At 40.0% G+C, this 19269-nt stretch overlaps 1 protein-coding gene across 4 annotated transcripts in view; it reads right to left on the minus strand.

Moving 5' to 3' along the window:
- LOC116437976 (transducin-like enhancer protein 4) overlaps positions 1-19269 on the minus strand; it is a 98374-nt gene that overhangs the window by 12788 nt on the left and 66317 nt on the right. For all 4 annotated transcript variants that reach the window (XM_032096404.1, XM_032096405.1, XM_032096403.1 and 1 more), the window contains 2 exons: positions 865-984; positions 269-322 (listed from right to left, as the gene is read on the minus strand). In XM_032096404.1, the coding sequence (XP_031952295.1) occupies positions 269-322; positions 865-984 (174 nt within the window). The remainder of the gene's footprint in view (positions 1-268; positions 323-864; positions 985-19269) is intronic.

A 19269-nucleotide genomic window follows, 5' to 3' on the forward strand; every position in this document is an offset into this window, starting at 1 on the left:
CTGCATCCCCTCTGTTGCGCTGGGCTGGCTTCAAATATCTCAAGAGAACTTTTTGTTCACAGGGGAAACAAGAAGTACTTTGTAGAAGTGTTACAGATCTGATTTGTATTCTAAAGAAAGAGGATCTGACTGGATTCCCTGAGGCATTTCAAGTTCCTTTATGAAGGCAAATGCCATAATCCTTTTCATAAAACCAATATGCACAGAAACCACTGAAGGTACCCTCACCACCATTTCTATAAGGTAGGAAAACCACCGTTGTGTATACCTCATTGGAAACATCAACTACCAAGTTGTCATCGCTCTTTTCACCATCGCTGTCCTGTAATGACAAATCACAATGTGTTAAAAATATTTTATTTCATATCCCAATGTCTCTTAGTAAGTATGAAAACACAGGACGGCTGCTCACAAATCTGAAATGTACCATTCGCTTTTACCAAGCTTTATGTGGTAACACAATTAAAGTCTTTTGGTCACCTATAGGGCTTCTGCTTAGCAGGTTGCCACAAATAAAGCATTCTTCCCAGTTTTCACATTGGTGGAGAAGGACACGGGCTCAAAATCTTCACCGAAAGTGGCACTGCACTATGAAGTCAAGCTAGACTTCACTAACAAGTCCCAGCCTAACTAAAGCTCAGCACTATTGTCATACAACTACCAGGTGCTTTGTATTTATATTGTTAAAAAGAGTATCAGTTGTATGCACCAAAACATTTCATCCAGCAGAGACATTAGAGGTACGCAGCAAGAACCACTTAAAACTTGATCCTCAATTTTAAAATTAGTTATGCAGCAGGAATCTGGTGGAATTACAGAGGAACACTGAAGTTCAACAATACACAATGCAGACAATCTACTCACGTAACGAGCTGCTATTTCCTTCTCTTCTGTTTTCTGTTTTTTACTATCTGAAGAGTAATCTGTTGAATTTCTGTGCTTTTCTGCTGTTCTGAAACTGGCTGAGGGAGATACAGAAGAGCTCTGTAGTGCAAAAAGAGAAGAAAACATCATCAGGCCCTAATTTACAACAGTGGTTCATTTGTCACTGCCCCTCAATACATCTTATGCTGATAGCATGATCTGGAGCTGTTCTCACAGATAGCACATTGGGTTTTAACCGATGACAGCTACCCAGCAAGGTGTCTTGTATTAAAAACTGCACTATGTATTGCAAGGGACAGAAACAGATGATCAGCTGACAGATCATAGTGGCTATCTGCACTGCCAATGGGATGAATTTTATGAATACTGTGCATTGGTCTTGTTTTGGTTTGTTTCCTCTACAAACACGCAGGGTTAAATCAACAGTCCCAGAAGAGGGGCGTATATGTTTGCACATGTGTGTGTGTTTGCCTGTGTAAATCAAAAAGAACAAAGAGGCTCAAGGGAAGTCACACTTCAGCAAATATTTGAATGAAGATTTCTACCAAAGAAAGAAGCAAGCTTCTGAACAGTTTCAAAGCAGGCAAAAACAGGAGAAAACACCTAAACACATTTTATTTTTATGCCTTTTACAACTACAGGCTATGCCTGCAGCAGACAGAAACAAAACACAGACTGGCTCAGTGATTCTCTTGCCATTCTACAGTTCTCACCTAGTAATGAGTGCTAAAGAGCACACATATGGACAGGAGAGAAAGGAAGATAACGTGTACTTTATGCACTATCATCCAACAATTCCACGCTACTCCTTTAAACAAGGCAGGCAACATTTATCAAATTCTACCATATCTCCAAAGCTTTGTGGAGCCTGTATGTTGGTACACAAAAAAGGAAGCAATGAAAGATGCAAAGTTCCCTCTGGGACCGATTTTAGTAGCAGCAGCAGCTTTTGGCCCTAGTTCAAGAAAGCATTTAAGCTTGCACTAAACTTTATCTCACACTGAAGTCAGTGGGTGAATGTACATAAGTAAGGATGTTTTCAGGCTTTTTGCAGAATTGGAAATAACAGCAATGGAGATGAAAATAATTGTCAGTTGAAATCCTGCTGACTGTTGCCATCTCTGTCCTCCTTTTTTACTGGGGTGGTGAGGAACAACCAAAGAAGTCCTGACTGATAGATTTTAGATCCTCCCATTCATCCAGAAACACTGGTTTTGGTTTTTTTCCTCCATTCATGATGGACAGCTGCTGTTCCACATAAAACTGTACAACATAGCAATTTGGTTTTGGGGTTTTCAGTGCAGCTATTAACATGAATACAAACCAAGAAATTAGCATTTACATTGAGCAACTTCTGTTCCATCACTACTACAGAATTTATTCTTTTCCTTATTATATCACAAGCTTCTGGTAAGGATTAAGAACACTTAACCACAGAAATTAAGCTGTGGTTATTGTCCAAGTCACATGAGAAAATATTGCTTCCCTACTGGGACACAGGTCCTCCTCTTCACTTTGCTAAAATTTCCAGTTCTTGAGAACAGCAGCTCAGATTAATGAGTGGTAGAATTTGCAAAAATCTTCCATATTTTTGATTGGTAATTGTTAATTACCCTCTAAGAACATTGAGTGGAAATAAAAATTTTAGAACAAAGATAGTGTTGAAGGCACAGCCTGTGCCTTTCCCATACTGTGCAAATACATCTTAAAATACTAATTTAGTTTTAAAGCAGATCATTAATCAACGATTATAGCAAATAACACAAACTAAAAAAGTTATTTTTTGCTCTGAAGCAACAACACATGTTAAAACATTTGGAGATAGCACTGCCAGGGTACAGAAGCCCTTAAAATAAAGGCCAAGTAGAAACACAACATTAAAACATCAATGATGACTTGAAAAATGTATTTGTTTACTGCAATGATATAGCATAGCCTTTTGCAAAAGATTTTAATACTATGCTCCTATTACATTTATATTCATTTACAATTTGGAAGGCAGTAGCTTGTAATGTGAATTCAATTCATTATTTCTCAACTTCACCCTACAGAAAGCAAATTACTTTAAAACGAAGAAAAATAATCACCAATAAAATACAATTAAAGTGGTGTCTAAAGAATTAAACTACTGCACTTACTTAAATAGAAATATTTATTTTCATAAATTTGAAACCATATAGTTCCATTTTTCACAATCTGGTTAGCTATGTGCTATAGATACCATTTTAATCTTTGATTTCACTACTTAATAAAGTAATAAATTGAAGTTGCCTACTAGAAAGATAAAGTAGCTAATTATCACCAGCACATTAAAGGATGAGCACCACATTGGGCATTGGGGCAATGCATGCTGCTTAATGGTTTTATTGCTTGATGGATCTGACCTTAAACCAATATGGAAAGATCTTCCTGCAGTATTCTCACCTGACATTAGCAGAAAAAATGGAGACAACTCACCTACTGACAGCAGGCAGAATCTCACTCCCCAGTCTGAAATTAGGCCAGTATACTAGGACTGACATTATTTTGCCTCCCGAGTCAATTACTACGGAGTTAATCTAAACATTCCCACTTTTAACTGTCACCCCCTTTTCCTTGCATGAAGCCAGCCTACCAATACCCCTGCAGTATACCTTCTCTTCCCTTCAACATGAAATGCACCTGCCACATAAAGACTTCATGCGATCTCTGGTACTTTTGCTGACAGATCTGAATTTATCTCTTATGCTAAGTAATAAAGATATGTCACATACATAGACAATGAGCTATGGTCTAGCTCTTCCTACAGACCTAATGCCTGCTATGTTCACTGTGTGAGGGACAACACTGTAATGCATACTGAGTTCCTTCCACTGTTTGTAACAGCTTTTCAGTCTATAAGCACTGGTAAGGACCTACCTTCATTGAGAAATACTGGGATGTAACAATGTCCTCCTGGCTTCCACTGACATCAGATTCCTGCAAATAATCCTGTACCCACCCACATGTTGGTTCCTGTGAAAGCCTACAAACTCCAAGAGAGGTCCTTACATTTGTAGACTGTGGAAGAAAACCCCATCAAAATCACTGTTTAGCTGACAGACTCTGCCCTGTTCCTTGATTAAAATATCAGTGCTCTCCTAACAGCTGCCTTTAAGAAGCTGGAATAAGACAGTTACTTAGAGAAATTAAGTGATTCAGCACTATGACTTGGCAGGCTGTAACTTAATGGGCCAGAGTCCTTGTTTTAGTAACTATTAAAATTTATAGAGAATTAAAGTCTTTTTACACTGCTGTTTTCTTCAATAAAATGCATTAATCTACTAGAAGAGTAGCATTATCCCACTAAACAACGCTGAGTCTGCTCACATGTAATAATTAGATCAGAGATAGGAAAAAATATTCTTTGGTGAAAGTAGGTTACATTTAGTTTGTGTTTGAGCAAAACATACCAGTTTTTCATTTTTGGCTTTGGTAGAACATTTTTATTCATGGTAAATACACCACAAAATGCTGACAAAAAACAATGAACATACACATTTATAGAAAGGCTGAGCACGTCACCATGTTCACATAATATGCTTAAGAAGTGGAACAGTGTCTTTCTAGTGCTGGACCCATAGTATTTTTTGCACTAGGCTACAGAGCATAGCATGCTATGAATTCGGTCTCTGTTTTGGGCAGTGCTGAGCACAATGCTAACTGAAATGATCTCCCACCAGAAGGACCATGCTGTTTTCTCTCCAGCACCATCAGGGTGCTGCTCCAGGTGAAGTATCAGTGCCATACAGGTGCAAATTAAACCAGTATCAAGAGAGCCCCGCAAGCCTCCTATGCAGCCATAAAATTCTCACCAGCATACTCACTGTCTATTTGAGATAATTAATAGTTCAAATTGCTAGGGAAAAAAAAATTCACTGTTTTACCCCCAGCTTCTACTGAAATTTAGCTACATCAACACAGATAGCTCACACTGTAATGCAGCAGAAATCAGTGTGGAAATCATAAATCAGATTGTACAGCTATCCAACTGCAAGCCCCAACTCCCCATATGCTGGCTTCTCCAGATGAAGACCTGGCCTGAGCACACTAAGTGATAATTAAATGAAATCAGTGTTAAAAGTAATGACTAGAGACGACAAGATGAAAAGCCTTCCTACACGTTAAAGCTGGTAACTCTTTAAAGCATTCATGAGTATGACCATTCCCCAGTGTACCCTTACTACTATGCCAAAATGATGTATTTGGAGTGAAATAATTAAAACAATAATTTCCAACAAAGTGGGAATTACAAGATAATTGACCATACTGAAGTATTAAGCAAACTGCAGTAAAAGCCAAGGATGCTCAACGCTAAGGTCAATTACAGTATAATTATCTGAATGACATTACTGCTGTTATAAAGACTGTTGAAAGTATAAAAGAAATTATAAAAATGGATACAATATGCATTGCAGGGAAACGACCAGGCAGTAATGCTGCTTTGTTGGCTGATGCCAATGTTACAGATGGAAGTCCCAGCACCAGAGCTTGGCCTCAGGCACTGCCCTAGGTTTGGGCTGGGAGTGCTAAGCTGCCTAAGATAACATTGTATGCCTAAATCAGAAGCAGAGAGAAAAAAGGAGAGGAGAGGAGAGGAGAGGAGAGGAGAGAGAGGAGAGAGGAGAGAGGAGAGAGGAGAGAGGAGAGAGGAGAGAGGAGAGAGGAGAGAGGAGAGGAATTAGGGTTAAGACTTCTAACATCCTAAGGGTGAGATGAAGACTGCTCTTGTCAGTTGCAAATGGCATGAGGTGGGAGGTGTTCCACCAGAGAGGTGAAAGGCCAGGGTGGAAGAAAAAGAGGCAGTCCAATACAGCCCAAAGACCATGTGCTCAGGGAGGAAACTGCAACCAAGGGCTCCCACAAACCAAGCCTAAGGGCTCTAAGGTAACACCGATCTATCTGTTTAAAGAATTAATTAATTTACATACATCTATATACACAGGTACATTACTTTGATTAAACTCAGGAAGATGGTGTGAAATGCTGTGGGTTGATCTACAGATACCATAATGGAATATTTGCATAGTGACTCTGCCTCCTGAAGTTACCCACACTTACACAGCCTTTTTGTTGCTAGCACTGTTATTATTACTATTATTAAATTACTACTATTGTTATTACTACATCCCAGTATCTGCACAGATGGACATGGATTTTGTCTTTGCTTTAATTTTTCAACACACACTCTTTGCAGCCCTTAGGCAAGCAGATTTTCTTCATCATGCCCTTACCTTTAGGTTTACACAGTGGGTCATGATCACACTGATACAGTCAGGCAGTACAACCCAGAGCCCAGCTCTTCCAAAATGGCTGATTAGGGAGAGGAGGCTAGTAGTCAACATTGATCCCACATTTATCACTCACTGGTCATGGTGGACTTATTTAATATTTTCATGTTCCCCTTTCCCAACTTGTTTCTCTACTTGCCCAAACTAAAAACTTCTACTCAGCCATACCATGATAATTTTTTTTGTCTTATTCACTGCCTTTTACCTATAGCTGCATTTTCAGATACCAGAAAAAGCCTCAGTAATTGTCAGTGAAAAATGCTACTAACCAGCTACGAAAGATACAGAACAAAGCTGGTTTAAGTATCACATGACCCAGTCTGAGCTAACTGCATTGAGTTTACTAATCAAGCGTGTGATAATTATTCTTAATACAAACTATGATTAAAATGCAAACTTTGAAGTTTTATATAGCATTTTTAACCACTAATTAACTTCACTAATTGCAAAATTAATGAAGTTAATTAGAGGATAAGAGTGCCATAAAAAAACATCAAAGTCTAGATGTGCAGTGCTGCCTGCAAGAGCAATGAGAAGGCCGTAAAAAAGCCCAGAATAAAGAGAATATGTAGGCTCAGCAGTCTTCAAAACCCAAGTGTTCCTTCTTGTGTTACGTCAAGAGAAGTATACATACGTGTGTATATTATGTATACGTGTGTGTAACTTCATAAAAAATGCCCATGTAACTGTTTACACTTGTGATCTGCTTGCCATTGGTGGTACCACTGGAGTATTTAATCTGAGCTAATTAAAAGCATCAAAGTCTAGATGCTATGAAATGGGCGATAAAACGAAGCAATAAACTACTACGGTTGTACACATTAATTCCAGTTGTATTTCAACATATACTTATCAACTTGCTGGAAAAGCTGAGAGGGCCACACAGCAACAGCTGAAGATACCCAGTAATTTTAATGTCTAATCCTACCAGCATGTGATGATGCTTCTCTGGCCCTTCCTGGTATACAGGTGCATGTTGATGACAGGAAAAGTAGATGTTTAAAGCAATGCTGAAGATTGGTGGCTAGTCTTTTGCAGATGGATTTTTGCAATAAATCCTTTAAAATACAGCTTCTCCACTAATCACAGGCTGAAGGACATAACACACGTAAGGCCTAATCACTACTGGCACTGTGAGGGTCAAAGGATGGGGAGAACTAATGCAGCCTTAGGACAAGCAGTGCAGCAGTAGAAGAACACAGCTGAAAGTGAAAAAAGGAAGGCCAGGCTTAGGTTAAAGTATAGCCTAGCACAGGCACATGAAGATAGAGAAATCAAATGTCCCAAGAGTAACAAGCACCCTTTGGTAAGCAAAACAGTTTGAACACAGGACCTGGTTTCAGAAAGGAACAGAAGAAAAAGAAACAGATGGGCAGGAAAAAGAGTTAAACATTTCTGATAGGTTTACAGAACCCTCAAAATTCATATATTACATTTACCAGGAAGTCTGTTCTCATCCACATTTCGCTACTTGTTAATATTGAATTTAATTGATGGCAAGACAACCTGGGCACTGTCGAACATCCTCCCCCGCTCGATCTACAGAGCACTTCACCTGATCTGTTCTCTCCATTCACCAGCCTGTGATTCTATCTCCTCCCTTGACCAGGCCTCAAAATAAGACTGCATGCTTCAGAACACAGTAGAGGAGGTAATTTGGATGGAGTGACAAGATTTGCAAGAAGGTGTTAAGGCACAAACTGCAACTGATGTAGACAATACTGTAGGTGAGCACCAGGGCATATGCAGGCTGCAAAGGACTATCAACCCTAATGATCCCATAAAGGGTAAGGGTTCCAACATCACAAGGTTGGGGATGCTACCAGAGGAAAACATCCTGCTGGCATTTTAGAAACTAAGTGTGAAAATCCGAGACAAACCTGCATGTTGGCCATGACAGACTGCAAGCCCCTAAATGTTACTTCAGCTAAAATCAGACTCACTTAAATGGAAGAGTCAAAGGTCATCAAGTTACACAAATTCAGAAGAATTCAGGGTAAATATCTTTGGAAACCTGAGGAACTGAGCAGTGCCAAGGAAATGTGAAACTACAGTCCTCCTCTCCTCAAATATTTATTTGGGGTTCCAGTTACTGATCTTTCATGCTATTTCCTTCAGCAGAGACCTGAAACAGTTTGAGCAGTTCTAACAAAATGCAAACATAGAGAAGAGAGGGTATTAGCAGTTAACTAGGGAGAAAGAGCAAGGGAAAGCATGTAATCACAGAGTAAGAGAAAAAGCTCAACTGGCTGGAGCATTCAAAACTGCAGTTCAATTGTGGGCTCACCACCATGAAAGAGAGAGAGCAGAATAGCCACCAGCCTGCATTGCATGTTTTGATTCACTGACATGCCATGAGGTAAGGGAAAGCAGCAGCGCTCCATGAGCGTTCTTCAAAAGCCAGTGATGAACATGCATAAAAAATTCCCAACAACCAACATATCTCCAGAATATTAACACTGTGCTTTCACAGCAACTGCATTTAAACAGAATACACAAGGATACTTGGTTAGTTTTCAGAATTCTAAAAAAACACTACAGAGGAAATGTTTTACAATAGCCATTAAGGGACTGTGTCAGTATGCTTTACACTCTCTTCCTGCAACAATCAGGAAAGCCCTCTCAAGAATAACTGGGTTTTGCTCAGAGTCCTCTTTTCAGACCAAGCACCATAGTAGAACTGTTATCCTTTCACTTTGCATAGTGATTAAAATGGACTGTAAGGCACAGAGCCAAGTTGAATGCAAACACTTTCCTGCAGCATCTCAAGGCACAAGGGTTATAAAAATCTCTTCAGTACTGGCAACAGAAGTTAGGAGGTAAAAAATATACACATCTACACCCCCTAGATTTTCCATGTTCAAGCAGCAATGATCAGGCTTTAAGTGTTGCCTTCTCCAGGGATATTTAAGTGGATTCAGTTTTCATGTGACAGGTCTTAACAACTTTCTCCTGGGATTTGCACTCCCTATGTATTCTCCATTTTGACCAGAAGGATCTAACCTAGTGCTAATGAGACTTTTTTTTTATTGCTTTAAAACCACAGAGATCACGTCTGAAGACAGTCCCACAAGACGCTCAATTTAGCTGCCTTCCATCAAGTACTGTGCCCCAGTATCCCGCATTTTCAGTTTTGGTTATATCTAACAAAGACTGTATTCATGGCAAAGGCATCAGTTTTGAGTTTTCACATTTCTGCTCCCTTCCAATCTATCCATATGTATCAACCCTCCAGGGAAAAACACTTTCATTTTCTTCCCTTCTGCTTGTTTGTCTCTAAAGGATTTTATAGTTGTTTTGCTGCAGAGATGACCTAGGAGATGATAAGAAGACAAAGCAAATTATTGTTTTAACTGAATAATTCAAGAATAGAGCTGATGATCTCTTTCTACATGTTCTGACTAGTTATCTCCCTTCTCCCTATTTTTAATCTTATTTGTTCCTGACTTGATCAGTAGAAAAGTGATGGGAAAAAAAGCAGCTTTCAAAATGCTACCATGATTACAAAAAGCCCCCTAAAATTCAATAGAAACACTCATTCCACATCCTAACTGCTTCTGTCAGCAGAAACACATACACATGTTTTTCTCAGGTATTAAGCAATAGACTAGCAATTTGGTCCTCTCCTCTCCATTAGATTTTGTGTGGCTTCTGAAGACTTGATTTATTTTATGTTTTTTCAGTACCCAACACAATTTAGGAAGCCACAGCCACTGGTAAGTGCCCACTGAAAACAGAATTCATTATCCAACCAAATCCTTAATTGGGCAGGTGAATAAAACATAACTGGGTGCTATTAAATGTTTGCAAATTCCAGGTCATGCTGATTCTGAAACAAAACATTCTCTCAGCCATCTCTTAAAAATATGTTCCGTAAAAAAAATCCTTGAGTGCTACTATTCTCCTCTCTGCCCAAATAATATCCTAGCCCATTATATCTGCCTCACTTCATCTACCCTCACTTATTTGTGTTCCCAAGACCCTTGTTCAGGAAATTATCTCATTTCCTATTCAGGAAAGCACTTGAGCAGATGCCAGATTTGAGGCACACACTTTGATCTTACGGAAGTCACAACCAGAAAAAGAAATCAGAGGAATGTACGTATGTGCTGAACTTTAGATGCCTACTGTGCACTACTCTGAATCTGGACCTCAGCCTGCTGCAAAAATAATGGTCCCCAGTTTCATTCTTCAAATTAAGGACTCTCCTAAGTGGAATGGATGGAGGAGTGGTGGGAACACAGACTCTGCAGTCAGCCTTAAAGCAGTTACATCAGTATATAATAGCACATCATAAGTACAACACCTACTTTGAAGACTGAAAAAATAAAACACATGGTCCTTTCTGCCAGATTTTTAGATGCATTACAACTCCTGAACATCGCAGAGCTTTGCCAAGAGAAGCAGCAGTAGCTTTTACTTCTCTGGGTCTTCCATTATTTATATTAGACAGGTTACGCTGTTAATGTTTTAAATACTAAAAGCACAATCAAATACTGACTTCAGGCTAGCTGGAAATGTTTTGATGTTAGCAATGAGTATCCAATACATTTTTAATTCAGGTTAGAGAAAAGAAACAGCAAAAATCTCTCTCTTGTACTCCCCCTGCACTCTGCCAAGTAGTTAAGTGTGATTAACTTGGCATGCACACACATGACCTTCTATTCTATTCAAATTAGTTATTTTAGGTAATTTCTGAAGATTCTTGTCTCTCATTTAAGTATTTCATAATAAGATTCATCTTTCCACTTGCTTTTAAGGGAAGACTACAGTAATATCCCTAAAACAGCATTCTGGCAAATGCTCCTAAATTATGTAATTCACTAAGTTCAACTCTACTGTTACAATAATTCTCAAGGAAGACGGATACAATACATTATCATTACAGCTATACAATCCTGAGTTGAATTTTCCTTTGCTGAATTACTGACATGCTAATGCTGAAATTGATCTGTTTTAAAAACCTCATGTGAAAGGTTTTTTAAATACCATACATGTTCAGGCTCTTTATTTTAAATAGTTTAGAAATGAGCTGGTGGTAACAGGAAACTAAAAAAGTCTTATATTCCCTAATCTAGCATTAAGTACATGCTAAAGAACAACAAGCAAGTTTCCAAGCAATACCTATGGTGTGGATTTAGATCTGCAAAGAAGCTGGTATTTCATCAAGGTTCCAGGAAAATATTTTAAAAATTTATTATAAAATAAAATGAAAGATGTTTATTTCCATGTGGGATGCCTCTAGAAAAGGTGGCAAGTAACAAGTTTATTAAAATGACAAGTTCAAGGTACTTTTCTTGTTGACTGTAAATAACCTCCCTGTAAGCCAATTAAGAGTGTGGAGATCAAAGGCCCACGAAGCACTATAAAAGCTGGAATTACAGGGTTAAGGGAAAGCCTCCACAGGCTCCTTCAAAATAGGTAATTTCCTCTAGGCACCTGTTGACTGGGTGAAACAGTGCAGAGAAGCATTTTTTTACTTCCTTTAGAGTGCAGCAAAAACCAACACCCACACTTTTAAGGACACCTAATAGGCAGCTTGATCTTATGCACAGTCAGGAATTATTTTAGTTGAAAAGACTGATCCAGTTGAGAAGGCTAAAAGGGAGCTGGGATTATTGCACAGGATGACTTATAAAATGGGCTTCTCAGTTGGGAAGTTATTAAATTACAACAGTTTGTCAGTGCATGTCTTCTCCTTAATAGCTTGCCAAGATCGTTCCTTTTCAAGGCACTAGTCAGAATAGCTAACAAAGTGTTTCCTAATGCAAGCCTTACGACAATGATGATCTCTGCACACACCATCTTCAAATTTGAAGAGTGAGTGGGGCTTTACATTGAGTACACAAAGCATTGCCAGCATGTCTTTAGCCAGAACTTAAGAGGCTGAGTTGTAAGTCACACCACTGCTTACCAGCCAGTGCCTGGACTGCTTGAGCTTCCTTGCAATGCTACCTTGCTTACTCTCAGTGATGAGCTAAATAGATCCTGTTTTAAGACAGAAAGTCTTGAATTTTAAGATAGGTCTTCACTACTGTTTCCTGCTAAGATGGGGACAGATTCTGAACCTACTCAGTGTGTCCCCTTTTATTTCACTGCCTTTCCCTGCAGCTTATATTACAGGGTTGGAGTGCAGGACAAGCTTTCATTATTTGTTGTGACTGATAAGACCATCAGAATGCTCACTGTGCATAGCCTTTAGTTCACACATTAAAGGCAGATTTTCATTTAAAGACACCTAGAGCACCAGATGGAGCCCCTTACAGTAAGAAAGTGTAACAAGCTCTTTCACAGGCACAATTGTATCCAAAGCTCCAGCCCATAGCTGGAAATCCTTCTTCCCTGCCTACATGCTCTCCCCATTGGGCACTTTCACTGCTGACAAAAATCACATTCCCATATCCACTTCTAGGGCTGCTCCCCCTGCAGCAGCCTTGGTGGAAGGCTGGAAGAGTCCTCCAGCTGTGCAGCAGCCCTTGCTGGGCACCCTGCTAATTGTCAGTGGAGCACTGTGCCCAAAATCCTGACCTGCGCCTGAACAACCTCGCTCCATGTACAGAAAGTGGCCGAGCCTTTCCTGTGTGGCCCTGGGCTAGAAGTAACACAATGGGGAACAGCTCAGGCACAGTACTGGCATGTCTAGAGTCACGCAGCTGGTGGGTGGTGTGGTCCTGAGATGGGTAACATTAACCCTGGGGCTTCAGCACTGTGCTTTGTGGCATCGTATATATTTGCTGTGTGACAAACCAGGGTAAGCAACCCTGGGTTGCAATCAGACACAAGCCCCCTTTGCCATAACCCTCCCAGCAGTGCTGTGGCTTCTGCTGATTCTGCTACATATCACAGAATCACAGAATATGCTGAGTTGGAAGGCACCCACAAGGATCATCAAGTCCAGCTTCTGGCCCTGCACAGCACTATCCCCAAGAGTCACACCATGTGCCTGAGAGCATTGTCCAAATGCTTCTTGAACGCTGTCAGGCTGGTGCTGTGATCACTGCCCTGGGGAGCCTGTTCTAGTGTCTGACCACCCTCTGGGTGAAGAGCCTCTTTCTAATATCCAACCTTAAACTCCCCTCACACAACTTCAGGCCTTTCCCTTGGGTTCTGTCACTGGTCACCACAGAGAAGAGATCAGTGCCTGCCCCTCCTCCTCCCACCACGAGGAAGTTGTAGACTGCAATGAGGTCTCCCCTTGGTCTCCTTCAGGCTGAACAAACAAGTGACCTCAGCCACTCCTCACACGGCTTCCCCTGAAAGGCCCTTCACCATTGCCTTCCTTTGGACACTCTCTAATAATTTAATGTCTTTCTTACATTGTGGTGCCCAAAACTGCCCCCAGTGCTCGAGGTGAGGCTGCCCCAGCACAGAGCAGAGTGGGACAATCCCCTCCCTTGCCCAGCTGGCGATGCTGTGCCTGATGCACCCCAGGACAGGGTTGGCTCTCCTGGCTGCCAGGGCATTGCTGACTCAGGTTCAGCTTGCCAGGACCCCCAGGTCCCTTTCCATGGCACTGCCTTCCAGCGTCTCATTCCCAGTCTGTCCATAAATCCAGGGTTGCCCCGTCCCAGGTGCAGAATCTGGGATTTCCCTTGTTGAACTTCACACGGTTGGTGATTGCCCAGCCCTCTGGTTTGTTGAGGTCTCTCTGCAGGGCCTCCCTGCCCTCGAAGGAGTCAACAGCTCCTCCCAGTTTTGTATCATCTGCAAACATGCTTAGTATCCCTTCCAGTCCTGTGTCCAACAACCTGATGTGGAAGGAGCCACAGAAACACAAGAGCAATGTAATTGAGCCTGAAGGAAGGATGAAAATTCAACTAAAGCTTGTCTTCTGCAAAAACATGCAGAGATTAGACAGTCAACTGAAACTGGAAGTAGCACAAAAGGATTGAGTGGTCAAACTAGAAGCATGCATGTACTTGCCAAGAATGGGACTCAAATCCACTGTGAGGTTTCAAAAGGAAGAATTAGGTACAAATGGATCACAAAGTAACATTGATGCTTGAGCAGAAAACTGAAACCGGGACATTGCAAAAATGTTTGTATTTGGGAAATGTAGGTTTAGTAGTCTGCTCTTTTGTCTGATCACATGAAGTCAATTAAGCTTCTTCATGCCTCAGTACATTATCTATAAAAGTGGGGTAATTTCAAAAGTCTAGAGAGCGTTTCTTTCCCTCACAAGGATGTTGTGAGGATTCATGGATTGAAGATTTGGAGGTACTCTAGTACCTCACCAAAATGGATCTATTACATATGCTAGACTGAAATGGAAAAATGAGGGAGGAATAATCAGTATTCCTTATATCAATAAAAACACCACTAGAAGATTAGAGCAAACCAACTATTGTAACAGAGTACCTGTACTAAACTCCAGAAACTATACAAATATATAACCCATTCGTAGTTTGCATAAATCTGTATCACACAGACATGATAAATGTAAAAGAGGAAACATTTCTGCATTGTATGTAAAACTGTCATCAGCCAAACTCATGAGAACCTAAAGCCACTACATCCAAGATGTAACTAAATACTCTGAACGAAGTTCCAGGAAGAAAATGCTACTGGTGGTTAACGCTGTTGTTTTTTGAATTACCCATGGGTAACAGAATTAATCAGGAAATGTGCTATCTGCAAGTTTGTCTTTGAAATTATTTTTTCTCAAATTACCCTTATGTATTTGAGATGTGTACAAAGCCAAGCCTGAAGCTGCCTAGTAAACTCAAACCTGTACTTCAGAATGTGTAACACCTTCTCAAAGACAGACAGATGTCACACAAACCTCCCCGATTTCAGAAATGCAGAAGAGCCAGTCTTCCCATCATCACCCTTTCTACTATAACCCACCAGGTACAGTGTCTTTTATTGCTTTGTGCTATGCAGTGTTTGCACTTAAAGCACTACATAAATATGAAAAACAAACACGGTCTGTGCTTATCTGATTAAAATACAATGTAAATTATATGCAAAATAGGTGCAGTCCATTGGTTCATGGCAAACTGCCAGTAAAGACCTTCTGTGGCTAAAGGATGTGCACCACTGATTTAGGGCTTCAACTGTCTGCTATGCTTTTACTTCTGTCTTGTTATTTTACTGTTTCCTGTTACTGAATGTTCTTTCCAATATCCACTCTTATTCCTAATTGGCTGGCTTAGAACTCCAGTTGAGTACTATCTGACACCAGACAGTGCAAAAAAATGTTGCCCCATGATGCATAATCACTTTGTGACTTGATTGAGTCCAATTCAATCTCAGCCTATGTAGTACACCACTTCTCTCTCTTTCCTTGCTTCATTCAAAACTACTGTTACTTCAATGCAAATTCATTCCAGAGGCACTTTCCTGCTTCCAGGTCTCAGCTCTCTGAAACTCCAGGTAAAGAACAACTTGAGGCCGTTCTTACAGGGTCTGCAAGCAAAGCAAATTAGCCTAACGAGCTAACTCTGTGTAACTAAGTAAAGGGAAAAGTACTTTTCACATGAAAACACAAACCTATCCAAGCCGGATTAAAAAGTAAGGCAATGCCACAGAACATTCACAAGTTAGTTTTTATGAATTCTCACACAATTTAGGTGATGCAAAACTGGGTTTCCCAAATGCTGTTCAAACACGATTGTAGAATATATTTGTTTTGATTGGTCTTCAAGTCCTTTTCAAAGGTCTTTCAAAAGACTTTTCAAAAAGTCCTCATTTTACCTTCAATCAAGATTGAAATTTGCTATCATAATACCTGTAGCCCCCTTTAGAATTGTTATGGGTATTTCCCAAAGAGAAAAGAACTGGGGACTCATCATGCACAAACAAGTATGTACAGTAACACCACTCCCTGTATGTTTGCTAGAAATAGCTTGGTATTTCTACCCTTTGTTTTGATGTCTCTAGGATTAATAATAAATTCAGGCCTGATCCCACAGTATTTAACACCTGGGCAAAACACTTCTTGCTAGTGTTGACAGGACTATAGTTTGACACAACAAATGCTGCGTGTTACAAGAAACTTTAGCAGTGACAGCATTAAAAGGCAATTTTTTCCTTATCTCTTTTTGCGCTTCCCTTCTTTTCTTATCGTGATGAGAGCAGGAACAATATGGCAACTATAACAAAGGGGAATAATGAAAGCACTCACAGATTATTACTCAAAATGGGTTGATAAATGCCACAATTACCTGGCTACTATGGTGTTTGATTTTAGGACAACTTGAAGATCCATGAAGGCAGGTGACAAAAAGTACCTGTGTATCACAACTTTGGTACCCCAAAACCCTGTCGCTACCTCAGATACCATCATGCGCACATGCTACAGCAGAGGCAAGGAATACTTTTGTATGCTTTCAGACAGCAATACTAAACAGTGCTTTTTTCTTTCACTGCAGTGGTGTCTTCACCCCTGTGAACTTTATTTGCCATTTTCCAGCTGACCTGCACAACACCCTGAAGCTGATTGCTACAAGGAAACTACAGTCAAAATAACAGACACAAAGCATCTCTCCTGTCAAGTGGCAAGACCTTCCAGATCTTACACTAACTTTCTCCACAACCAGCCAACATATTTCACAACACATTAGATGCATTAAAAGTCCCAAGAAAACAATGCTTAGGAACAAAACTCAAGTGCTGGAGATAGCTAGAGTAAACTTGCAGCTCTTCTAGGGCCAAAGCTGCTTTTACAGCAAAGATATCCTAATGTGATGCTATTCTTCTGCCTCTATTCTCTGCCATCTCTCAAAACAGACTTGAAAAGAAGGACAGCTAGAAAACTATGAGTCAGACAGAGGTAAAAGGTTAGTCTCTGGGACCCAGAAACCACAAGGATAGGCATTCCAGACATGTATTTTTAAATGCTTTATTTCTATCTCCTTTCTCTCTTCCTGAAGGACTAAATGTAAAATGAAATCATCTTACAGAAGGACAGCCGCTTCCCCCCTGTGCTCAATCATTCCAGTCACACTATGTTGTCCAGTAACCTGCACTGTAATTCCTCATGAATAAAATGCCAACATTATCATCCAGAGCTATGTTGTTGACATGCGTTTGCTATTTCACTAAAAATACCATTAATTTTCTGGCTTCACAACAGCTGAGCTACTCCCAATTTGAATATACAAAAGAGTATTTTGTTTAAACCAAATTAAAAGCGTTCCAGTAAATGACTTCAATTTTGCTGGCTATACTACTTAGTGTATACAGTTCTATTTAAGCCTCTCTTTTCTCATCTCTACCCCTTCTACACCCCTGTCCTTTTCTCTCTGTTTCCACCCCCCCCTTCCCTTTATATACTTAATCCTTTCATTTCAGGAACTGTATTTGCCCAGCAAGACATCCACAGTCAGAGAGAGCTTCAAAAATGTAGTGCCAAAGAGTTAAGGCAATGGGGAAATTGCCTCTGCTCTGTTTTTATTCACCTGTTTGCCAAAACATATTTAGCAGTAAGGAAAGAAAGGGAAAGGGGAGGGAAAAACACATAAATGCTGACTACACCTTCTTTTTCCCATCCAGACAAGTGCCGACATTCCCCATTTAAGCTGGAATGAAAACCACCATTTCTGCCAAGCCCTCCTGGCATCTCACCACTTTATTTGTTCCCATTTGTATCTAATGCTTTTGTCAACAGTTCAACAAAAGTCAAAGCAAACAACCCACTACAAACACTGAGGGTAACAGCAACAAGCATGAATCCTTCACAATTATCCAGCCCAGCTGCTCACTGCCTGTCCAGACTGCTTTCATTTACAACAGTGTCAACAAAAGGCTGAAACCCAATAACTAGGTGGGTCAATACTACCACTGTAAAGCCTCCAGAGAAGAAAATGCTGTTCTGCTGCTTAACTGCTTCAGCAAACATGCAGAATAATTCAGTTAGATAGACAAGTGCTTGCCTAATCATTCGTTGTGTGAATTATTCAAGACTTTCCCTTCAAACTACTAAACGATGGCTCTTCAAATATTTCCAAGGAACCAGCAGATGTCCTACAGGAGAAAAGGGAACATTAGGCACATTCTGATGTAACAGAGGGCAATTGGTAACCTTCGATCTTGAAAAGCATTAATGTTTAGAGGAATAATGCCTTCTTACACCTTGCTTCTGGTATAAAGAGCACACAGCTTTTCACACACAAGTGTTAGGCATGCATCAGTTTACTAGCTGCTTGATCTCTATACAGCATAATCAAGGCTGCTGCCTACAATTTTTCTTCCTTTCTTTCATGCGAATTGTAAAAGAGTTCTCTCCAGACACTATGTAAAGTGTAGGTAAAAATAAGCACAGTAGTTAGTCAGGTGTATGCAGAGAGGAAATACGCATTTATTCCCACATATCTCTTCCTCCACTGCCCCCCATGTTCATTAGACACAACGCAAATGCTCCAAATGCTCACTCCCCTTCCTCCAGAGGTTTCACATAGGTTCATGTTTACAGCTTCAAAGAGTAGGGCAAAGTAGTCTTACTGCATAGAACCCAATGCTAAGCATTACATGTTTTACTTCAATTGCCTCTCTAGTATGGGAAACAGCTACCTCCAGATGTCTGCTTCCCGGATTTGTTGGCTTTTGTCACAATCACATCATTACATTAACATACTACTTTTAAACTTTTAGCAAACTTTAGGAAAATGGGCAAATTAGTTAACAAATGGTGCTTGTTTTGATTTAATCTCATTATTGGCAAGAACAACCCTGGATATGAACAAATGTTTTTCCTAGGACCAGTTTACATATACATCACAGTGCAGTGTTGGATGGATATGTATCTTGAGCCAGAATACAGTATCAAATACACTTATGAATATTTTATTTTTGACATCTACAGTAACAGTTGCACACGCTGAGTAACTAGTATTCCAGAGAGGATTCCTGGCAGTTTTAAGACTTAGAGTAAGAAAAATTCTGTCTGTATGTCAAATTAAAGAACATATTTTTGTTTTTATAATTAGAATCTGCAACATATTTTGTTTGCAAAACACGCGGCTTTGCAGTGATTGCACTGTAGCAATCTCTGGTGTTGTGTGTTGTCAACATGAGAGACTTCTTCTATTAAATAAAGTTTTCTTCCTCTTTCTGTCCAAAACAATCATTAAAC

The sequence above is a fragment of the Corvus moneduloides genome, chromosome Z (assembly GCF_009650955.1).
Source record: "Corvus moneduloides isolate bCorMon1 chromosome Z, bCorMon1.pri, whole genome shotgun sequence".
Classification (NCBI taxonomy): domain Eukaryota; kingdom Metazoa; phylum Chordata; class Aves; order Passeriformes; family Corvidae; genus Corvus; species Corvus moneduloides.